The 23,973-nt window shown below is 45.2% G+C and overlaps 2 protein-coding genes across 2 annotated transcripts; both read right to left on the bottom strand.

Annotated features, from left to right (window-relative positions):
• LOC8084431 (putative leucine-rich repeat receptor-like protein kinase At2g19210) lies at window positions 2,909-6,964 on the bottom strand. The gene is made up of 10 exons (XM_002440067.2): window positions 5,760-6,964; window positions 5,509-5,647; window positions 5,354-5,425; window positions 5,180-5,251; window positions 5,000-5,080; window positions 4,728-4,891; window positions 4,378-4,646; window positions 4,102-4,297; window positions 3,815-4,007; window positions 2,909-3,703 (listed from the first exon to the last, which is right to left on the bottom strand). The coding sequence occupies exons 1-10, from the start codon at window positions 6,949-6,951 to the stop codon at window positions 3,172-3,174; spliced, it is 2,910 nt and encodes a 969-aa protein (XP_002440112.2). The 5' UTR covers window positions 6,952-6,964; the 3' UTR covers window positions 2,909-3,171.
• Window positions 8,365-13,022, bottom strand: LOC8068952 (putative leucine-rich repeat receptor-like protein kinase At2g19210). The gene is made up of 11 exons (XM_021447924.1): window positions 12,932-13,022; window positions 11,776-12,831; window positions 11,525-11,663; window positions 11,106-11,177; window positions 10,950-11,030; window positions 10,697-10,857; window positions 10,067-10,335; window positions 9,822-9,948; window positions 9,632-9,694; window positions 9,100-9,289; window positions 8,365-8,996 (listed from the first exon to the last, which is right to left on the bottom strand). The coding sequence occupies exons 1-11, from the start codon at window positions 13,020-13,022 to the stop codon at window positions 8,504-8,506; spliced, it is 2,742 nt and encodes a 913-aa protein (XP_021303599.1). The 3' UTR covers window positions 8,365-8,503.

Below are 23,973 nucleotides of genomic sequence, written 5' to 3'. Positions count from 1 at the left end.
GTGGGCATGCGGCGTCCACGCATTCTGGGCTGGGGTGGTCATGGCCCATGGGTGCTTCGGCCGCTCCCTAGCTTAATCCCACAGCACACAGGATCAATAAATCGGACCAGCCGGCCCAATATCTTAGGAAGCTGCTTAACAGTGGCGGATCCGAAAACACTCAAAGGGAGGCTAAAAACAGGGCAAGGTATTTTTAGAGCAGGTAGGACTAAAATATATATTTTTATGAGTTATCTTAAGCCAGATAAAAGAACTGTTAAAAGAATTTGGGCCGTGCCCCGCGATCCGCCCCTGCTGCTTGGTATGGCAGTTTCCGAATCGGTACTGCTAGCGCCCGGACGTCCGATCCGGTGCTAGCGTCCGGACGGTGGCTCTACTATGCATCTTCATTATCCCCCACACGGAAAAGAAAAAGAAAAGTAAGATGTGAACTCGACCCCATCCGCCCTCGCACGGAGAAAAAAAACTAGAGGTACGAACGTACCCCGCCCACCCCATACAGAGAAGAAAGGAAATCGTCTCTTCCTCCGCTCTCTGTGCAAGGAACTCGCCCCATCTCTCACACACAGGATGTACCCGCCCCCAACCTTGCTGGAACCCTATCACCTCTCCCCATCGCCAGCTCGCCCCCACAGCCCACCCCTCTTGCTGCTGCAACTTTGAACACCATGAATACATTATTGCAACATCGCTACACAAACTGTTACATCAATAGATCGAAGCAGTTGAAACACCATGAACACATATATTGCAACAAACAAAAGAGACAACAAATGCAACATTAGGATGACGAAGGTGAAACACCTTGACACATATTATTGCAACAACAAAAAAACAGCTGAAACATTATGCTGAAGCAGCTGAAACATCATGAATATATTATTGAAACAACACTGAACAACTGCTACACCAACATACAACAATTACTGTAATATACAGATTGAAGCAACTAAACACATACTACGTGCATCTCAAAAAGTAGAACTGCTGCAACAATAATTGAAACTTACGACAACATCCAGAGAGAACCATTGCAACACAGAGAAATCTAGAGAGAACCATTACAACATCCAAAAGCTACTACAAAAATAGAAACAACTCTAAAATCTTAGATCCAGATGAGAAGTAAGAATGCAACGTCAGAAAGGAAACTAATGCAACAAAGAAAAATACTTGTGAAACAACAAAACAACGCAACTACAACAGTAGAAACAAAGCCTACTACAATAGAGCTCGCTGAAACCATAACAACCATTGTGTCCATCAGATCTAGATCTAGAGGAGGAATAAAAATTCAACATCAGAAAAAAAAACTAATGTAACAAAGAAAAAATACTTTTGCAACAATGAAACAACGCTACTGCAACAGAGCTCGTCGAAATCCTGGTCACCACTGCATCCCTCAGATCCAGAGGACGAGAGCTCGGATCCAGAGGAGGGGGAGGAGGAGGAGGAGGAGGAGGAAGAGGAGGAGGAGGAGAAGGGGAGCTCAGATCTAGAGAAGGGGAAGAAAGAGGAAGGGTCAGATCCATAAAAGGACTCACCTATCTCGTTGAAAGCTGTGCCATAGCCATCATCTTTAGTGGCATGAATGTCACGAAGAAGAAGAGAGAGGCGGAGAGAGACGGAGGGATGGTGCGGCTCGCCGGAAGCTGCCGCCGTCACCCTCCTCTCCGGTGCCATAGAGGTTAGTGAGGGAGGGAGCGTGAAGAGGCGAGACAGTGGCGTGCTCTATCCTAGAGACCAGCAGCGAGCATATCGTGAACAACAGCAAATGTGGGGGAGGAGAGAGGAAGAGGAGACGAGTGGAGAAGAAAGTGAATGAGAAGGCAAACAGATAAGAAACAAGGTGGGCGCGTCACGTTGTTTTGTTTTATCACTTTGGTAAGGTCCGAGTCCGTCCGGACGGACGGACGGCCTATACAGAGCATTACCGTTTCCGAATTAGAAGAGCTCTCTGCAATAACAAAGGGTCAGTTTAGATCTTCCATGGGTTACAATAATAAGCTAAAAATAAGAATCAAACAACAATATTATGAGAGTATATTTTAAATATTAGACATCTTTTAGATGTAGTTGAATTTACATTAATATACATGTGTTGGGATACATTCAAGTGCAACATGAACAAAATTTTTTGAAGGAACTGGAGGGGCCAGGGCCCCTACAGATGAAATTTATTAAGAGAAACCAGAAGTCTTTGAAGAATTACATCAAGAAACAAAGAAAGAAACAAAAAAAAGCAGGAAGCAAGTAAAGGAAAAGGAGAAGGAAAAAACTACTGGATAGAATGAGTCCATTGATCAAACTGAACACTAAGCCCTGAACACTAAGCCCCGTCTTCACTCTATGCTTAAGCAAGAGCAGCTCTGTACTAAAAATTACTTTGTTGCCGTCAATAGAAGGTTGTATTCCTTTGAAGATCAGGTCATTCGTCGACGTCCAGATTGCCCAGCACAAAGACCAATTTCAAAACTTCTTACAAAATTGCTAGCCAACAGATTATAGTTGATCATCACGAAGCTAGTACACAAGAATCAGTATAGTTTCATCAAAAATAGAAGGACTGCTTGGCATGGTCTTTTGAATACCTACACATGAACAAATTTCACTCCAACACATATGGATTGAGGTGAATCTAACAACATTTACACAAAGACCTCAAAGAATTCTAACTACCTATCCATCTAATAAGTTGTCATCAAACTAGTCCGTCAACATGTATGGCTATTATTTAAAATTAAAAGTTCATGGATAAAGCTACGATATCGACCAATCAAAGTTGGGCAGTGCTATCAAGTTTGATCGATTGTGGTTTCAAAAAAAAAGAAGTCTAGATCGATTGTTATTGGTCCATTACATTCAAAGTTGCAAATATCCGCAAACAATGGAACGTATACACATGCACTGACCGAAGAATAGCGTCGGAGTGTCCTAATTACAGCGGAAAGATCCAATACATACAGTATTACATTGTAGTAGTAGTAGTACATCGATGCCGAAGAAAAAAAAAGGCAACTGAACAAACTTCAAATGTCTGAACATTTGTACACACGCGTTTACGATACTTGACGAAGTCCTTAAAAAGCTCGCGATGATTTCGTGAAGCAAAAAAACAAAATACGTACGTACAAGACAGCGGCTTGGACGAGCAGACGGGCAACGAAGCCTCTACCGCGCGGCAGGACCCGTGGGCATCGTCGGCACCCTCCCAAAATTGTGCTCCACCTCAAACCCGGTGCTGCTCTGGCTCACGTCAGTGGACAGGCCACCCTCACCGGCGCCGTACGCATTGTAACCGGAGTATGGGCCGCCGGCGCTGCTGCTGCTGCCGCCGGTGTAGTAGCCGCCGCCGTTCACGTCGCCGGCGGCGGCGGCGGCGCGAGCCTCCTCGAGCTGGAGGCACTCCTGGAGCTGCGCCACGACGTCGGTCATGGTGGGGCGGTGCGCCGAGGCCTGCGCGGTGCACTTGAGCGCGACGTCCGCGGCCTTCCACACGCCGTTGACGTCGTGGTCGCCGCGCATGCGCGGGTCGACGACGCCCTCGATGTTGCCCCGCGCCAGGCGCTGCCGCGCCCACTGGATGACGCTCGTCGGCTCCGGGTCGCGCAGGACGGCCGGCCGCCCCGTGATGAGCTCCAGCAGCACGACGCCGAAGCTGTAGACGTCGCTCTTTGTCGTTGGCTGCATCGTAGCCTGATACCTGCATGTTTGTATTGCATGAATTAACATCGTCAGAAACCAAGAAAGAAAAAACTCAAGAGATTTCAGTAAAAGGCCCACGTAGGACGGTAGGACTCAAAATATGACATACTCTGGATCAACGTATCCGGGTGTACCAACAAGTGTATTCGTAGATACATGAGTGTTGTTGTCAAGATTGAAAGCCTTGGTGAGGCCAAAATCGGCGATCTTGGCTTCCAGTTTGGCGTTGAGTAGGATGTTGGCAGCCTTCACATCCCTGTGAATGAGGGACGGGTTGCACCCTTTGTGTAGATACTCCAGCCCTGAGTGCACATCGGTGTTCTTTATTACCCTAGCATAATCAAAACTTTGATAGAAAATTGACAGCAAAAAATGAAATTCACAAATGGGTCGTACCTTGGGCTGACTCCACAGCGATTCTGAGCCTCTGTCTCCAGCTCAAGAATCCTCTGCTGCGACCATTTCCTGCAATGTGCTCTTGTAGAGTGCCTTCTGGCATGTACTCGTAGACAAGTGCCATGTAGTCCCCATCCTTGCAGTAACCGATCATAGACACGAGATTCTTGTGATGAATCCGTGTCAAGGTCTGAGCCTGAATAAGGTAGTGATCATACATAGCAAGTCAACTTTCGTGCAAAAACATGAAGTCCCATCTGAAGACGAAAACTTTACCTCTGCAAGGAACTCCTTGACGCCCTGATTGGAAGAATCAGACCGCAGCTTGACAGCCACCTGCGTGCCATCCTCCAAGAAGCCATCGTAGACGGAGCCGAAGCCTCCCCGGCCGAGCACGCGCTGGAAGTTGCTCGTGATCATCTCCAGCTCCTTGTACGTGAACCGTCGGTTCTCGAGCTGCAGCGAGCTCTGCGAATACGCGTCGCCTGCTGGCGCAGGGCTCAGTGGCGTCTCGTTCTGAGGCTTCACGGCGTTCTTCGCTGGTCCTGATCGAGTGGCAGTGACACGGCAAGCATCGGTTTCGTGTTCAGGATGGGGAAAATTGCTAGAGCGTTCTGATGTGTCACCTTGCTTTTTTTGTTTCTGGATGAAGCAAAGCAGCAGTACCACTGATACTAATACCACAACCACCAGAACTACAGCGATGGCAATGTAGATGGCTAGCTTGCTCTTCCGCTTCGTTGTCTGACACGAGTTGCCATTGGAGCAAAGGCTTGGATTGTTTCCATATCTATAAACAGATGGCAAAAGGATTTGATTAAAAAACAAAAACAGGAAATGTCAAGCAGTAAATTTCATGGATGTTAAAACCATATGTATTGGAGGGTAAGGAAGCGACTTTAGGTTTAGGGAGCCATCTTGAATCCTTTGGAGAAGTCCAGAGGGAATTGTTCCATTGAGCTGGTTGCTGGTCAAATCTCTGAAATATATACCAAAGAAAATATTCATGCGAGTCAAATCTCTGAAACATACCAACTTACCAAGGATCGGTGAAGAATGCACAAGTTCGCAGACTTACAGAACTGTCAGTGAAGATAGTTGCGAAAGGGATTCAGGAATTGAGCCTGTCAAGTTGTTGTGCGACAGATCCCTGCAAGAACGTGGAACAAGATATGTCACCTGCTCATCATTATTTTCTTTCAAATATCCAATGCGAGATTAAAAAAAAAAGATCAGAAAGCTCTATACTTACAAGTTTTGGACGGCTTTCAGGTTTGCAAAAGAAGATGATATGTCGCCGCTAAGACCACTGAAGGATAGGTTCCTGCAGAACAGACGGTATGGCTCAGTTTAAACACAGCTAGTGCTCTGTACAAATCTGAGTAGTGAGTAGTCGTCAGTGCTTACAAGCCAGTGATTCTTGGAGGGCTTGAAATGGCATAGCTGCACGTCAACCCATCCCACGCAAGAGTCTTGGGAACGCACGGGTCACCCATCCAATTCTTCTGCACATGATACTTGGCCTTGATCGCCGTGATGGCAGATACTGTCACAAATTCCACGAAAATAAGCTTTCAGCAACACGCCCAACACTGCCATCACAGTACTAATCTGCTGTCCTTATCTACATGTCTGTCCACTCGTACGTACGTACGTACCGTCCTGGGAGTCCGTGGGGACGTTGGTGGTGGAGATGACGGAGAACACCTCGACGGCGTTGATGATCGGCGGCAGCGTGGAGTTGGCGGTGGCGTTGATGGAGATGTTGTAGCGGGCGATCCCCCTGTAGGGGTTGGTGTTGAAGACGGCGTCGCTGTAGAGGTACTCCGGCGTGAAAGCCTTGGGGTACCACGGCTTGCCGTTGAGGTTGATGTAGAACTGCCGCACGGCGCCGGCGGGCAGGAGCTGCAGCTCGGAGAAGTGGAAGATGCCGACGTACCCTGGCGTCGGGTCCTTGGGCGTCGGCTCCGAGTCCCAGTTGAACTCGATGCTCTTCGACCCGTTGCGCGGCGCCACCGCCGTCTGCATCACCTTGGACGGCGCCTCGAACATGTCGTTGTCGATGTTCTGCACCCTCTGCGCCGTCGACACGGAGTTCCAGGTGGCCGTGTCCACCCAGGGTATCCACAACCTGTCGTGCGGGTCGTCGGGGTACCTGACGAGCTCCGTGTCGTCGGTCGGCCCGAAGTTGAGCCGGCCGAGGAGGACCAGGCCCTGCGTCGCGTTCGCCTGCGGGTAGAGCGTGCTCTTGAGCGGCCGCAGGTCGAGCCCGGAGATGAAGGGCGCCCCGGAGCCGGTGTCGACGAGGCACACCTGCACGGAGGTGTCCGGCACGAGGACGATGGCCTCGACGATCACGGCCGCGTCGGCGTCCGTGATGTTCACCGTCGTCCAGTAGTTGACGCCGACGTGGAGGTCGAAGACGGGCAGCCGGCGCAGCCCGTCGTAGTTGCCGTACTTGAAGGTGGCGCGGAGGAGGTACTTGAGCCCCGCCACGATGGAGCGGAGCGTGTAGCAGTTGCGCGCGCTGCCGCCGGCGGCGAAGCTGCGCACGTTGTGGTAGCGCTTCGAGAGCATCGGCGACATGTACTCGGCCGAGATGTTGTGGTTGGACCCGGCGTCGCCGTCGATGAACCCGGCATCCGGGACGTACGACAGCTTGGTGGTGTCGTCCACGTAGCTCGCCGTCCCGGACAGGCCACAGTCTATGCTGATGAAACCAATGCTGTCAGGCTGTGCGCGAGCTTGGAGGACGCCGGCGACGGACGCGACGGCGGCAAGGTAGAGAAGCAGCAGCCCCGACGACGACAGTACTGCCGGTGCCATTGTTCGCGGCGTGGATTGCTGCATCGCACATGCAACACGGTTTAGCTAAGGACACTTATACTACATCAACACCACTATGGTTAACCGTGTCACAGCAACTCAGCACAGCTATCCGGCCCAACTCCGTACGTTGCCGTTGCAACTTGCATGGCAACTTGCAAGACGTCGACGACGTCGACTGGCCTGTACGAGAAAACATACCTGGACGAGTCATTGGCAAGTGGGCCATGCATGTTCACAGTCGCTTGCCACGTCATTTGTGGGCCGGCATGTCAGTGGCTGTTTATTGTAGTGGCAGTGGATCACATGAGCGGAGGGTTGACTTGCCTTAGGGGCCGGTCAATGGCCGGGCTTGCTGCGAGCACGACTTCGGTGGCTGAGGCCCGTGGACTTCTGACTTTTTCGCCGCAGCGCCGGAAACTGCGATCTAAATTTTGTAGGGGAGTTGGATCGTGCTTGGTACAGAGAGGTACTGATGTGGTTGTGCCAGCTCGCGCCGGAAAGAATCCATTGACAATGAGAAGGATGATGCAGCATACTACGGACAAGACTTAAGATTGTGTAGAAATTGCATTCCTCTTGACTCTGTATAGCCATTCATGTGGCAAATTATTGAAGTTGCATAACTGAACGTATTCTGCTGGTACCAACATTCCCACCACAGTAGACTAACAAATATGCCGCCATGTCTCTAAGAGCAAGTATTATAGCAGGCTGTAAGCCAGCTAAATGCTGATGTGGAGGAGAGAGAAGAGGAAAGAGAGTAAAAGCGGGCTGCAAGCTTACAGCCGGCTCAGACATAAAAACCAAAAAAATCTGTGACACAGATAAGTAGACCATGTATTAATAGTGATGAGCTAACTATTATATAGGTGGGCTGCAAGAAGGCTGTAAAGATATCTTACAGCCAACAGCTGGCTGTATTATAATACTTGCTCTAAGCTGGAGGAGTTAACTGAAATGGACCCCAGCGTAACGAAATGAGTTCATTACAGAAGGCCGGGCATGGTGGTGTAATGCAATGCATTCCAGACATAGCACAGGAATATATATCGTCACCTGATAGCAGGATGCATGTTCTGCAGGAAACGAATGCATCTTCTTTGTACCCTTACATCAACGATTCGCTAGATTCATCAATGGTGTTTCTTTGTTACGTGTGCTGCTATCCGTACGTGTAACCTCAGTCTCTACAGGCCTCTCTACACAGGACGCACGGTGAAATCTTCCTAGGCCTTGTTTAGTTCCAGAAAAATTTGCAAAATTTTTCAGATTCTCCGTCACATCAAATCTTTAGACACATGTATGAAGTATTAAATATAGACGAAAATAAAAACTAATTGCACAGTTTAGTCAGAATTGACGAGACGAATCTTTTGAGCCTAGTTAGTACATGATTGAACAATATTTGTCAAATACAAACAAAAGTGCTACAGTGTTAATTTTCCAAAAAAATTTGAAACTAAACAAGGCCCTAGGCACAAATTACCACCATTTGATGTTTTAAAGCAAAACGATCCAATAAATGTAAGAGACTAGCTACTCTCACGCTACGAGCCCTAGGCAGCAAAGCTCTTCATCGTACTGCTGGACCTGTGGGCATTGTTGGCACCCTCCCGAAATTACGCTCCACCTCCACCTCGAAAGTAGTGCTACTCCGGCTTACATCAGTGGAGTGATCATTGTCCTGCGGCCGGTCGCTGCCGTTGGCGGAATAGAAGTGGCCACTCGTGTCGTCCCCGCTGGCGTGGCCCTTCTCCAGCTCGAGGCACTCCTGAAGCTCGGCCACCACGTCGGTCATGGTGGGCCTCTCCGCCGACGCTTCCGCGGTGCAGCTGAGCGCGATATTCGCGACCTTCCACACGCTGTTGATGTCATGGTTGCCACCCATGCGAGGGTCCACCACGGCCTCGATGTTGCCCTGGGCTAGCCGCTGCCGCGCCCAATGAATGATGCTGGTGTTCTCTGGGTCACGCAGGTTGGCTGGCCTCCCGGCGACCAGCTCTAGCAGCACGACGCCAAAGCTATATACGTCACTCTTTGATGTCGGTTTACCTGTTACACGGTACCTAGATCGATGTTCGGTTTATGAATGAGTTTGTCCAAAAGCAAAAGAGAGGAACAAAATTAATGATAGAACGAGAGAATTTGGAGGACATCGAATTGACATACTCTGGATCCAAATATCCGGGAGTACCAGCAATCGTAGCAGTGGCTACGTGAGTGTCGTCATGGTTGAAAGCCTTGGACAAGCCAAAATCAGCAATCTTGGCCTCCAGCCTCGCACTCAGTAAGATGTTGGCCAATTTCACATCTCTGTGAATGAGAGGCGGGCTGCAACCCTTGTGTAGATATTCCAACCCTGGACGACACCAACTTAATCAACAATGTCACAGCCTCTAGCAAGCAAAACTAAACAAATCATCAATGTCAAAGCATCTAGCAAAACTAAAAACCTCTGATAGATTGACATGCAAATTCATGAGTTGTTTGAGCAGTTGGTTTAAGCAATGGAATGATGCAATAGTCCACCAGCACACCATTATGCGTAACTTTATACTCTACTGCACACAGACGGAAAGAATACTGCCACCAGAATCATGATATCATCCTACTGTGAGTGACTTCATCTTCATCTACGGTAGAATACAATTGTTCTTCAAAACCAAATACACCGTATGTATAACTTCATATGCGAGGGTACCTAATGCTGATTCTAGGGCGATCTGAAGCCTTTGTCTCCAGGTTAAGTATCTTCCATCATTTCCTGCAAATGCGTCAGCGCAAAAAAATAACCACCATTTCAGATCAATATATAAACACTTCAAATGGCATTTTGGTAGGTTATGTGTTGTTTCCCATCCGGTTCAAATTATATGTCACTAATGTTACACCTGCAATGTGTTGCTGCAAGGTTCCAAGTGGCATGTACTCGTAGACAAGTCCCAGGTGGTCCCCGTCCTTGCAGTAACCAATCATGGAGACGAGATTTCTGTGATGAATCCTTGTTAAGATCTCAACCTGCAGAAGTGGTCAATGACCAACATAATCAAACTGCTTCATTGCAACATTTTTCGTTTTTGACACAAGTTCCGATCATGGCAACAAAGATCGACTTCAATCTGGAGAAGAAATTTACCTCGGCGAGGAACTGCTTCACACCATGGTCTGATTTGTCGGATGTCGTCTGAGACCGCAGCTTCACCGCAACCTGGGTGCGATCCTCCAAGAAGCCCTCGTAGACGACGCCGAAGCCTCCCTTGCCGAGCACAGTCTGGAAGTTCTTCGTTATAATCTGCAGCTCCTTGTAGGTGAACTGACGGTTCCTCTGTTGCAGTGAGCTGTGATCATCATGGGCATTGTCTGTCGGCTCAATCCGTGGCTTCGCAGACCTGCTGCTCACCGATCCTTCATGAGCGAACAACGGCAGAGTTAGTATTAGACGCATTCAGGAACGGGCAAGTAGGCCAGACCATACTCCCCCCATTCCAAATTATAAGATATTTTGATCTTTCTAGATTCATAACATATTATACTTCCTTCATTCCAAATTATAAATTATACTTTCTAGCTTTTACTATATATCTGAACATAATACTATATATCTAAACATAATACTAGGAACGGGCAAGTAGGCCAAATCATACTATATTTATGTTTAGATATATAGTTAAAAACTATGAATATAGAAATATCAAAACATGCATCTTGTAATTTAGAACGGAGGAAGTATATTTTCTGCGGAGTAGGTTCATGCCAAGCCCCACACCGTGCTTTTCTCGTCTTATGATGAAGCAAAGGAGCAGTACTACCACTGCAACCACAGCTAGAGCAACAGGGACAGCAATGTAGACAGCCGTTAGCTTGCTCTTCCCCTTCACATCTTGGCATGAATTGCCATCGGTGCAAAGGTGTGGATTATTTCCGTACCTATGACATAATAAAGATAATTACTCAAATTTCATACACATGTATAAGACTATAAGTTGGAAATTTTGTAATAAAAAAATATGGGTAATCACTTCAAATTCAGGGAGCCGTCTTGAATTCTTCTGAGAAGCCCAGAGGGGATTGATCCACTGAGTTGGTTCCCTGTCAAATCTCTAGAAATGGGAAATGCTGTTAATAATGTGAATTATCAAATCGATTAAGTTTGAGAAAAAGGTTCCCAGACTTACAGTAGTACTAATGAAGGTAACTTTGAAAGGGCGTCAGGAATTGACCCCGTCAAGTTATTGTTTGACAGATCCCTGCAAGACGTACATGATTTACATTTTGCTGTTTCTTTGGCCCAAGAAAGCACAGCACAGAGGTTATTAAATATTTATTTACATCTCCACACGTACAGATATTGGACAGCCTTGAGACTTGCGAAAGAAGATGATATATCACCATTCAGACCACTGAAGGACAAATTTCTGCAAAATATCTGGTGGTTTAGTCTTTACTTTGACAATAAACCTAAAGCAATTTTTAATGTCTGTTTACCACAGCAAAGTAGTGCTCATATTTTGTACTAAAATCTGCTTTATTTTACCACAATAACCTGTAGATAAGTTAGTTCTCGATCGGTAAAATTTCAATTTGAATCACTTACAAACTTGTGATTCTTGGAGGGCTGGAAACGGCATAGCTGCAAGCCAACCGGTCCCAAGCAAGAGCCTTGGGAAAGCACGGGTCACCCATCCAGTTCTTCCGCACACTATACTTGTCCTTGATCGCCGTGATGGCAGCCACTGTTCATTGCACGCAAGAGTTCAGTCTGTGTAGTATTCCCCTACTCTATGTATATTGAATAGTCATGAGCTAATAAGTGCTAGGGGCGCAGTCTGTATATATATTTACTACCGTCAATGGAGTCGGTGCCGACGTTGGTGGTGGGGAAGAGCGAGAAAACCTCCATGGCGTTGATGATCGGCGGCAGCGTGGAGTTGGCGGTGGCGTTCAGAGAAACGTTGTACCGTGCGTAGCCCCCTACGGGGATGACGTTGTAGGCGGTCTCGGCGTACAGCAAATCGGGCGTGAAATCCTCCACGTACCGGCCATTAAAACTGATGTAGATATGGCGCACGGCGCCGTGCGGCAGTTCCTGCAGCTCGGAGAAATGCATGACGGTAATGTAGCCCAGGGACGGGTCCTTGGGCACCGGCTTGGGCTCCCAGAACAGCTCGATGTTCTTGGAGGCGTTGCGCGGCGTGATCGCCGTCTGCATCACCTTGGACGGCGCCCCGAACAGATCCTTGTGTATGTTCTGCACCCAGCTCGTCGTCGATATCACGGTCCAGTTGGCGGCGTCCACGGAAGGGATCCATAGCCTGTCATGGGGATCATCAGGGTACCTGACGATGGCGGCGTACGAGTCATTGGTCGGTCCGAAATTGGCCCTGCCCACCAGTGCCAGCCCGTGCGTGGCGTTGGCCTGCGGGTAGAACCTTGTCTTGAGAGGCCTCAGCTCCAGCGTAGAGACGAACGGCGTCCCGGAGCCGATGTTCACCAGGCAGAGCTGAAGGAAGCTGTCGGGGACGACGACGATCGCCTCTAGCATCTCCGGGACGCCCGGTTCCGACACGTTCACCGTGCTCAGGAAGTTGACGCCGACGTAGACCTCGAAGACGGGCGGCCGGCGGAGGCCGTCGTAGTCGCCGTACATGAAGAAGGCGCGGACGAGGTACTTGAGCCCGGCCTCCAGGGACCGGAGCGTGTAGCAGCTGCGCGCCGCCCCGTCGGGGAAGCTGCGCAGGTCGTGGAAGCCCCTTGGGAGCTGCGGCGTCACGTACTCGGCCGAGATGTTGTGGTTCGAGCCGGCGTCGACGGTGAAGGCGGCGTCCGGCGCGTATGACAGCTTGGTGGTGTCGTCCACTCTGCTCGCCGTCCCGGGCATGCCGCAGTCTATGTTGATGAAACCTGCAAGACGAACTGGATTTTTCACTCCTTTTGCCGTGCAGGCAGTGTAGGGTACGTACCATTCTGAATAGGGGGCGACGACGGGCGCGCGAGCGTTTACCGATGCTGTCAGGCTGGGCACGAGCTTTGAGCACGACGCAACCGGCGGCAGCAGCGAGGCAAAGAAGCAGCAACCACGACCTTGCGGCCATTGCTACTGGCGATGGTGGTTCCGAACGCTAGCTGCTGCATCTGCAAACGTCCGCCTATGAGTATTATTCACCAGAATACCAGACCCATAACAGTTTGACTATGCGCCTCCTTGCCAACGCCACCACACACCTCTTTGCCGGACGGTGTGCCAAAGCTACCTGTATCAAAATGGCAAGTGACAACTAATTAAGTAACCGAGATTTCAAACCGAGAATATGGGCAGGGTGCCAGGGTATTGACTTGATTACTTGAATCTCTCTCTCTCTCTCCCTCTCGGCCTGCTGTGTATCAAAGTGGCAAGTGACAACAAAATAACGGACTTGGATCTACAGTATACCTGTCTCTGTCTCGTCCTCGGGGTACGGATGCAACTTGCAAGTGGCTGCTTGGCGCAGGCCAGCTCTTTACCCACTGTAACAATTTTACGTCGCCTTGTTTAATTCACCTAAAAACTAAAAAAAATTACAAGATTTCTCGTCACATCAAATTTTGTGACACATATATAAAACATTAAATATATATAAAAATAACTAATTACATAATTTGTCTATAATTTAAAAGACAAATCTTTTGAGTCTAGTTAATCTATATTTAGACAATAATGGTTAAATACAAACAAAAGTAATAGTACGATAAAAAAATGAACCTAAACAAGGCCTATAGTGAACTGAAATTTAGGTCTAACAACTCATCTTCGGTGATCCAAACGGTCCACTATATCCAAAGTCAATAGCCCCGTCCATGTTCTGGGTAGGCCATGTTTAGATTGGAGATAAAAATTTTTTGGATGTCACATCGGATATGTCGGAAGGATGTCGGGAGAGGTTTTTAGAAACTAAGGCTTTGTTTAGTTCCAAAATATTTTACAAAATGGACACTGTAGCTCTTTCGTTTGTATTTGACAAATATTGTCCAATCATGGACTAACTAGGCTCAAAAGATTTGTCTCGTCAATTCCGACCAAACTGTGCAATTAGTTTTTATTTTTGTCTATATTTAGTACTTCATGCATGTGTCTAAAGATTCTATGTGACGGGGAATCTGAAAAATTTTGCAAAATTTTTTGGAAACTAAACAAGGCCTAATAAAAAAACAAATTACATAGCTCGACAGGAAACTGCAAGACAAATCTATTAAGCATAATTAATTTGTCATTAGCACATGTGGGTTACTGTAGCACTTAAGGCTAATCATGAAGTAACTAGGTTTAAAAGATTAATCTCGCGATTTTCAACCAAACTGTGTAATTAGTTTATTTTTTTATGTACATTTAATGTTTTATGCATGTGTTCAAAGATTTGATGGGATGGATGAAAAATTTTTGGGTAGCAAACTAAACAGGGCCTGAAAGATAACCGGTTTTCGGGCCTTGGTTCAGGCGGGCGGGACCGCGGGAGTGGGACGCGAGCGGCCCTACCTCTCTCTCTCTCTCATGCGGTCAACTGCACCTCGCGTCCTCGCCCAGCGCAGGCACCCGGCTGCAGAAGCGCGTGCAGGCGGTCCCCGCTGGCCGTAGGCCTCACGAGCGCACGCAGCAACTGATGGATCTCAGTGCCATTTGTGGATAATTTATTATTTTACTTTAAAATTTGTGAATAATTTGACATTTATTCTCTGATACTGGTAATTCATTATAGAAATAATTTGTGAATTTCTCTGAAAAATTGGCATGAGATCTGCAATCCACAGAAATAAAAGTTGGGTTATATCCAAATTGCATCATTCCGTCTAACAAATTACACTAAAGAAATCATTGTAAATATAAAAGTAAGGTGGTGTAAATATAGTTAGAAGACAGTGTAAGAGCATCTCCAAGAAATTAGCTAAATTATTTTAAAGGTAAATTTAGCTATTATTGAAAGAAAAACGTTTCCAATAGACTCTGTAAACGACTCTTTCAATTTAGTAGCTCCTCATCTCACCTTATTTGCTCTCTACTTTTGGATAGCCTACCTTACTAGCCATCTTTTTACAGAGTCTGTTAGAGTACTCTAATATTTTTTTATTAAATCTATTTTAGAGAGTAGCTAAATCAGTAAATTTTTGCTAGTGTTTTGGCTAATCTCTTGGAGATGCTCTAAGTGCATGGAATTAGCTAAAAAGATTTATGACGTTTGGGCCATTATAACTTCTCTTTATACTACCTAGTGGACTAGTTATCGAATAAAAATTACTCCATCCGTTAGCGATGACTTATGAAATTGAACTTTAGATGACTAACAATTAGTCTTGGTATCCAAATTAGCACACATATGTTACATTGAGATGATACAATATGTTAAAAAACACTTCTAGCATCACACATCCAACAAAAAAGATAATACTAACACATTCTATAACACCTGGGAAAAAATACAGCGCGTGAGAAAGGCCCCATGAGCTATCCATGGAGTAACCCGACCAAAAGCTTGGTCCTTGGGAGGGGTTTCACGAGGACTAATGAAAAGTGTGATCTTTCTAATACCACAGTAAAAACATAATCGTGCAGAAGTTTGTATTCTCGATCTTTTTATTCCACAATTACATTCTCGCTTCCTTGGTTCTATGCTTTTAGTCTAGCTTCCTAGGTTAGTTGATAGGTTTGAAACCTATGGTGCAAATTCTTTGGCGTTAGAGATACCAATACTTTAAAAAACACCTAAATAAATCTTCTGTAGTTTTTTATAAGTGGTTCTTGGTCTTAGTTTATGAGTGAGTTAATTCACCTCTCTTAGGCATCACAATCCCTTCAACTTAATCTCTATGGCAACTACCTTGAAGAAGGAAAACACAGTTGAATAGTGTTGTGACTATGTACTTATATGGATCAATACATTTGAAAATCTATGTGAGAGTCCTAAAGGATTCAAGATCCCTTTGTCTGAATCATAACCATAGCATGTATAGCATCCGCTTACAGTGATCGTTGTATGGGTTGCAATAATCCAAAAGGATATGGTTCAACCATCCGAGTAATTTTCTCATGAAGAGAGGTTACAAAAACAATGGTGATCATCCTACGTGTTTATCAAGAAATCTCTAAAAGGGTTTTGTGGGGTATAGACCCCTATACCCTCATGGGCCTATATGGGCCGCACCGTCAGAGGTGGCTCGGTCCACAGGATGAAGACGTGCGGCGCACGACTGGTCGGCGTGCACCGCAAGGCTACAAGATATTGTACCAAATAGGATACTTTGCTTGTAACTCTGTCCCTTCAGGATATATAAGGAGGGGCAGGGGTCCCCTAGAGGACAGATCATACACATTATTTTCTCAACACAATCCAATACAATCAGACGCAGGACGTAGGTATTACGCCCACGCGGCGGCCGAACCTGGATAAAAAGCTTGTCTGTGTCTTGCGTCACCATCGAGTTCGTAGTTTGCGCACCGTCTACCGATAAACTACTACCGTGGGTATACCCCAGGGTAGACTGCCGACTAGCTTTCGTCGACAGTGGCGCGCCAGGTAGGGGGTGTGCGTACAGCTTCCTAGACGAACAAGATGGCCATCATCCCCGACTTTGCGCATGGCGGACAGCTTCACGTTCACCGTCAGCTTCAACAGCTTCACCGCCACGACCACGGAGGAGGCGTAGATCCGATCTGCGCCAATCAGTTTTTCATCGACGTCGGTCGTGGCTTCAACCATGCTGGCAACGACTCTGACTACTCCAGCAACGTCTCCGACCACGCCGACAACGTGTCACCTGCTTCCGTGCTACAAAGGAAGGCAGGTCGACGACACCGACCTGCTCGGGCTATTGACCAAGTTTTTTAGCCTACTTGCTCTGACCGTTAGTCGCAATAATAATCGCCGCGAAGAACGGTGCTACGACAACCGCGACCACCGTCATGACAACAAGTCAAAAAGCTCGAGGGCCACACAATTGTCGTCACCGACCAAACTTTCGTCCAAAGATAAGTACACTTCTAATATTTTATTTATTTTTGGCATAATATTTTTTATCCTTCAAAATAACTTTTTGGTTAGCCGACTAGTTTTTTCTTCTACACGAGTTTTCCAGAGCCGGTACTGTCCCCGACTCCTCCCTACACGTGCATGAGATCCGTCCTCTGCGTTCCGGGTGGTCGGCAGTAGCTCTCTGGCGAGGCTGGCAATCCCACGCGTGTCTAGGTTCCGCACCTCATGCTGATTGTTGGCTAGACCAGAGCTGGTACAAGCTCTAGGATGAATTAACTACTTGTGCTAATTTTATAACAAAAAATCTAAAACTTATCTCAGTACTGATTTTTTATTATTTATACATCATGTACTACCTATTCTCTATATTTATTTTTCAGGAGTTTGGTCTAGTCGACAAGCTACGCTCGGGGACTCATCGACTATTACCTACGCTGTGCCCGGGGACTGCTCCGACCACCGAGCACATTTACGTTCCCAACCACGCTCGGTGACTTGTCGACTACTCTCTACGCTGTGCTTGAAGACTGTGCCGACCACCGAGCACGTTTACGTTCCCAACCACGCTCAGGGACTTGTCTACCAGTCTCTACGCCGTGCTCGGGGACTGTGCCGACCACCGAGCACGTTTACGTTCCCAACCACGCTCGGGGACTGGCCGATCAGTCTCTATGTCGTGCTCGGGGACTGTGCTGACTACCGATCGTGCTCGAAGACTCATCAATCACTCCATGCGCTGTGCTCGGGACTTGCTTCGATCACTCTCCGACCGTAGCTTGGGGACTGCTTTTCTTAGTTACATATGAATTGGACTAGGTAATTCAATTTTTAGACCTTGCTACAAGGCTCATACTTCGCCTTCCAGCAAGCTCGGGGACTACATCAGTACGATGCATCTGGCGATGCATCACAATTTTGAAATTTCTATGAAAACTTTTTTGACCCTGGCACCATGTGCCTACGTCACCTACTACCAGGCTCGGGGACTAAGTGGTCACACTTCACCTTGCGGTGAATATGCTTGCTTTTTTGAGGTCTATACTTTTCAGAAAAGTAAAGTGGGCACACACTATAAGAAATCTGGGCTTCTATGACGATTACCAGATGACAGAACACCTATCTGTCATAAATGCAGGCTGTTTATGACGACTGTTTAGTGGATGACAAAAGTTTATGACCAAACTATGTCTTCGTCATAAACAACGTCATAGCATCTAGCTGCATGGGATTTATGACGATAGATTGTGACAATAGTTAGTTGTCATAAAATATAAATCTATTACAATTATTTTTAAAATATCTTGTTATCCCACATGGTCATTGGTGCACACTATCATATGTCCTAGGTAAATTATCTCCGTCCTAGTTAACTCCTAGTCCCACGTAGGATTGGAGGAAGAAAATTTCAAAAGAAAACACCAAAATATTAGTATTTGTGATGATAGATTGTAACAATTATTGATCATTATAAATATAAATCTATTATAGTTATTTTTAAAATATTATGTTATCCTCTTTAGTCGTTGGTGCACACTACCGTATGCCCTAGTTAGAGCCCCATGTAGGATTGGATGAAAAAAATTCAAAAAAAAACACCATAGTTATAGCCCCATATAGGATTGGATAAAAAAATCAAAAAAAAAACACAAAAATGTCGGCAGCCACAGGGTTTGAACCTGGGACCTGCGACCATTTCATCTCGCGCTAGCCACTGAAGACCAATCCCTTTTCTGCTAGAGGGGAGTGTTCGACACTTTTTGTATTCTGGAGTTTGGATGCTGGCAAAAAGAGATCCAAAACTTGGCATCTCAGTCTCCTGACCACATTCGCAGGCATCAGTTAGAGCCCCATGTAGGTTTTTCAATATGTATTTTTTGTTTATTCATGACTTTTGTAGCTGGGACCATCTAGGGTCCGGTCAAAGTATTTTTTTCTGAAAAATCCAATGTTTGACTTGGTCAAACTAGCCAATAAAATACCTCAAATAAAAAACTTTTGAATACAAAGAAGTTAGACCTCACCAAGGTCTACCTTTGATACATAGTACAATTTTGCATTTAGAAAAGTTCTAGTAAACTCTAGTCACATTTTTCAAAAATCCAAGGCGTGACTTGGTCAAACCTGGTCAAACAAGGCACTAAATGACCTCAAATGAAAATCTTTTGAATACAAGGTAGTTAGAGCTCATCAAGATACACATTCCATACATAGGACATTTTTGCATTTGAGAAAGTATTTGTAAACTCTAGCCACAGTCTTGAATCACACATAGACTTTATGAAACCATATGCGGGACTTGTGGATTTAGAACTGCACTTTCATAACGCTTTGGCCTTGTTTAGTTTGAGAAAAATTTTGGATTTCGCTACTGTAGCAGTTTCGTTTGTTTGTGGCAAATATTATCCAATCATAGACTAACTAGGATCAAAAGATTCATCTCGCGATTTACAGATAAACTGCGTAATTAGTTTTTATTTTCGTCTATATTTAATGCTTCGTGCATGTGTCGCAAGATTCGATGTGACGGGGAATCTTGAAAAATTTTGAAAACTAAACAAGGCCTTTGTCAAATGCAAAAATGTCCTATGTATCAAATGTAGGTCTTGATGAGTGGAACAAACTTGCTATTCATGACTTTTCGAGTTGGGGCCTTCTAGGGTCCCGAAAACGTGAGTATAGCCGTGAAAATTTGAAATTTAAAAATTTGAGTGGTCCAAATCCTCTCAGATGAAAAGTTGACCATTACACCAAATGTGTGTCTTGATGATCTGGACAAACTTTGTATTCATGACTTTTGTAGATGGGACCATCTAGGGTCCGGTCAAAGTGTTTTTTTTCTGAAAATCCAATGTTTGACTTGGTCAAACTAGCCAATAAAAGACCTCAAATGAAAAATTTTTGAATACAAAAGAGTTAGACCTCACCAAGGTCTACCTTTGATACATAGTACAATTTTGCATTTGGAAAAGTTCCAGTAAACTCTAGTCACATTTTTTGAAAACCCAAGGCGTGACTTGGTCAAACCTGGTCAAACAAGGCACTAAATGACCTCAAATGAAAATCTTTTGAATACAAGGTAGCTAGAGCTCATGAAGATACACATTTCATACATAGGACATTTTTGCATTTGAGAAATTGTTTGTAAACTCTAGCCACAGTCTTGAATCACACATAGACTTAATGAAACTATATGCAGAACCTGTGGATTTAGAATTGCACTTTCATAATGCTTTGTCAAATGCAAAAATGTCCTACGTATCAAATGTAGATATTGATGAGTGGAACAAACTTGCTATTCATGACTTTTCGAGTTGGGGCCGTCTAGGGTCCCGAAAACGTGAGTATAGCCGTGAAAAATTAAAATTTCAAAATTTGAGTGGTCCAAATCCTCTCAGATGAAAAGTTAACCATTACACCAAATGTGTATCTTGATGATCTGGATAAACTTTGTATTCATGACTTTTGTAGCTGGGACCATATAGGGTCCGGTCAAAGTGTTTTTTTCTAAAAAATCCAATGTTTGACTTGGTCAAACTAGGTCAAACTAGCCAAAAAAAGACCTCAAATGAAAAATAAAAGACTCAAAATATATTGTTATGTTGATTTCAAGAATTTTCTAACTAAATTTAGTTATTATTATAATTATCTGTTGAATTACCATAGAATAAATGTGATAATATCTAAAATTGTTTAGAAAAATCTACATACTTGCATGTCAACGTGATTTTAGTGTATAATAATCCCATAAAAAATTCAAATGATTTTAACAAAAGGGGTAAATTCATGTAAAAACTGTGATTTGTATAAGGATCATATATTATTTTTTGTATTTTAGAACTAATTAAATCTATTTCTACAAAAAAAATTAAAAAAACAAACAACCCAACAACATAATGAGAGGTCGGCCCAATTGTGTTTGGCCCATGATCTTATGGCCGTTGATTTGCGATCGGATGGCAAGCAATACTCTCATGCTGTATAAATATATGACAAACCCTAGCACTCACTCCCTCCCACCCCTCCCCAGCCGCACCCAGCGCACTCCTTTCTGGGAGTCACGAAGTCACGAGTGCTTCCTCCTCACCCACCCCGTGATGAACCTCCCTCTATCATCTCCCTCCCTCACTCCCCATGCGCCTCTTCCTCCTCTCCCCTCCCTCCCTCTCTCAGGCAGGCGTTGGCGAGGCCGTAGCACGAGGTGCATGCGCGGTGAGGCCATGCCCGAGCAACTGCGGCATGAGGGAGCGTCGTGCAGTTCGCCTGCTGACCATGGGGCGAGGAGGCTACTCCACTCTTCCCCAAGATCTCTGCCGAACGTGTGCCTAGAGAGGTAGGCAGTGGTCTCCGTGACCGGATCCGCAGCTCCTCCTTCGTCCGCAACAACGGCACTCTGGATCTCCTCCCCCTACTCGACGATGGCCCAGATCCGCTCATAGCTACAGCTCTGAAGGTGGAGCTTCATCTCCTAGTAAGTGGTCAGCAAACACTTTCTCCCTCTTCCTAATTAACTCCCTCTCACCCTCACAGATAGATCCCGGCAGGGTTGCTTCCGTATAGGTAGCGGTGGTGAATTGTGGCATGGATCATGGACTTTCTTTTTTTCTGAGTAATTTTGTAATACTACTTGTGCATGAATCATGACCTTTCTTTTTTCTAAATGAAATTGTGAGATTCGTTGGGGAGAAATTTATACCAGTTAGTGGCTACTTGTTCTGAATGAAATTGTGGGATTCCTTGGGTAGAAGTTTTTACCAGTTTCCTCACTGAATCATGCCCTTTCTTATTTGCTTTACATGATGCTATAAACAAGAGGCCTGGGGCTAGTGCTTACTTCTGTATGCTTGAGTACTAGTAAGGTGTGATAATCAACTATGGGCCAATCTAGCACTCTGATTAGTACTATACCAAAACCTTTTCTCCTTAGTTTAGAGAATTAATGAATTGTTCTGTTCTGCTAGTTAATCAGTTTATTTATTCAAAATCTTCTTTTTTAGGTGAGGAGGGAGAGGATTGGGGAGAGAATCAAAGCTCTACAATGACTAATTTCTTCATTTGAAAAGTAAGAGTGAAAAAGGCAAAAGCTTCTATACCTATACATGCGTTTTGGCATTTCCTTGCTACTAGTGTAAGCGTACATAACCAAATTAATTGTGCCTATGCTCTGAGCTAACAAACTAGAGTAAGCAGGCAACTGCTTGTGCTATGACTGTGCTGCACATAGGCTGATATTTGTTTTGAAAACATGAGTGAAAGTCACTGTTTCTGGGCTGTTGCTGCCGGTTGATGCAGCTGACACTATATGCAGTTATGCATATTTCAATGCTTTTATTTCTAGAGATATACAGCTGGTCGTGTCTTTCTCTGCAAATGCAAGTCTAAATCTTGTGTGCTGTGTGCTACTGCTAGCCTTCTAGAGATAGTTGATAGTACTCTGTTGATTTTTCAGAAGTCATTGAACTAACGTGTCTGTCTCACCGAACTGATTCAGAGTTAGCTAAAAGTGAGCTAGAAATTAGTAGCTTGCATGTTCTTCATTTCTTTTTCTTAATATTGCTGTTCAGTAGTACCACCGTTTGCCTATATTCTTGTACTGAAGTAAATTGCATGCTATCTCTTGCTGGATTATCTAAAGTTGGTTATTACTGCTATATTGCTCAACTAATGAAAGTGCCTCCTATATTTTATCAAATTTAATGAATCTGAAGCTATTTTGGGGGCAAGAACACCCCCCATATTACACTATAAGGTCTCAAACTTACCCTTTAATTTGTTTGTGTTTTCTGCAGGTCAATAGCAACAACAACAGAAGCAACATTCATTTTTAGTTATAGTAATATAGCTTCAGTATCATCAGCCAATGCATGTAAATAGGTTGTAATGCATGAATTCTAGTTTCCTATTTGATTGTGATTGATGAACATAAATGAGTTGTAATTGATGAATTCTTGTTTCACAATCTGGCTGTAAATGAGATGTTAAAAAAATGTATGAGCTGAATTGTGTTGAAACAAAATATATGGGCTAAATTGTGTGGGCTGAGAAAAATTTATGGGTTGCAATATGTAGGCCGAAGAAATTGGCTAGGCCAGAAAAAATTGTCCGCCAAATTAAAAAATAAAAAATCACAGGCTGAATATGAATTACCATGTCATAACATTTGCCACATCACTTGCCATGTCATCATACATGTATTATTCTGTTTAATTTGTTATGACGATTTAGTCTCGTCATTGCATCAATGACAGGAGGACTATCGTCACTGTATCAATGACAAAGCTATTTGGTGGTCATAGAAGCTGTTTAGTGACCCACCTTCTGTGACGACATACACTTCGTCACTGCAGGCAAACTGTGACAGGAAACAGGCTGTTATCGTCATAATCTAATTGTCACAGAAACTCAGAATTCTTGTAGTGACACTTCACCAGGAAAGAAATCTTTTTTAATTTAGAGCACCATGCGTTCTTCGAACAACCTGCTTCTTCGATGTCAATGTTGATCAACTGTCTTTTGAGTTGGTCAAAATACCGTTGCAACTGTTTGGACGACTTTCTTGCTTATTGAAGACGTCAAGTCTCACTGATCGAAGAAGCTCAAGACGGCGTGTTACATCACAATACATGGTGCTCGGGGACTAGCTGTGGGGGTATAGACCCCTATACCCTCATGGGCCTATATGGGCCGCACCGTCAGAGGTGGCTCGGCCCACAGGATGAAGACGTGCGGCGCACGACTGGTCGGCGTGCACCGCAAGGCTACAAGATATTGTACCAAATAGGATACTTTGCTTGTAACTCTGTCCCTTCAGGATATATAAGGAGGGGCAGGGGTCTCCTAGAGGACAGATCATACACATTATTTTCTCAACACAATCCAATACAATCAGACGCAGGACGTAGGTATTACGCCCACGCGGCGGCCGAACCTGGATAAAAAGCTTGTCTGTGTCTTGCGTCACCATCGAGTTCGTAGTTTACGCACCGTCTACCGATAAACTACTACCGTCGGTATACCCCAGGGTAGACTGCCGACTAGCTTTCGTCGA

Source organism: Sorghum bicolor, chromosome 9, assembly GCF_000003195.3.
Source record: "Sorghum bicolor cultivar BTx623 chromosome 9, Sorghum_bicolor_NCBIv3, whole genome shotgun sequence".
Classification (NCBI taxonomy): Eukaryota; Viridiplantae; Streptophyta; class Magnoliopsida; order Poales; family Poaceae; genus Sorghum; species Sorghum bicolor.
This window is presented reverse-complemented; position numbering and strand designations above follow the sequence as displayed.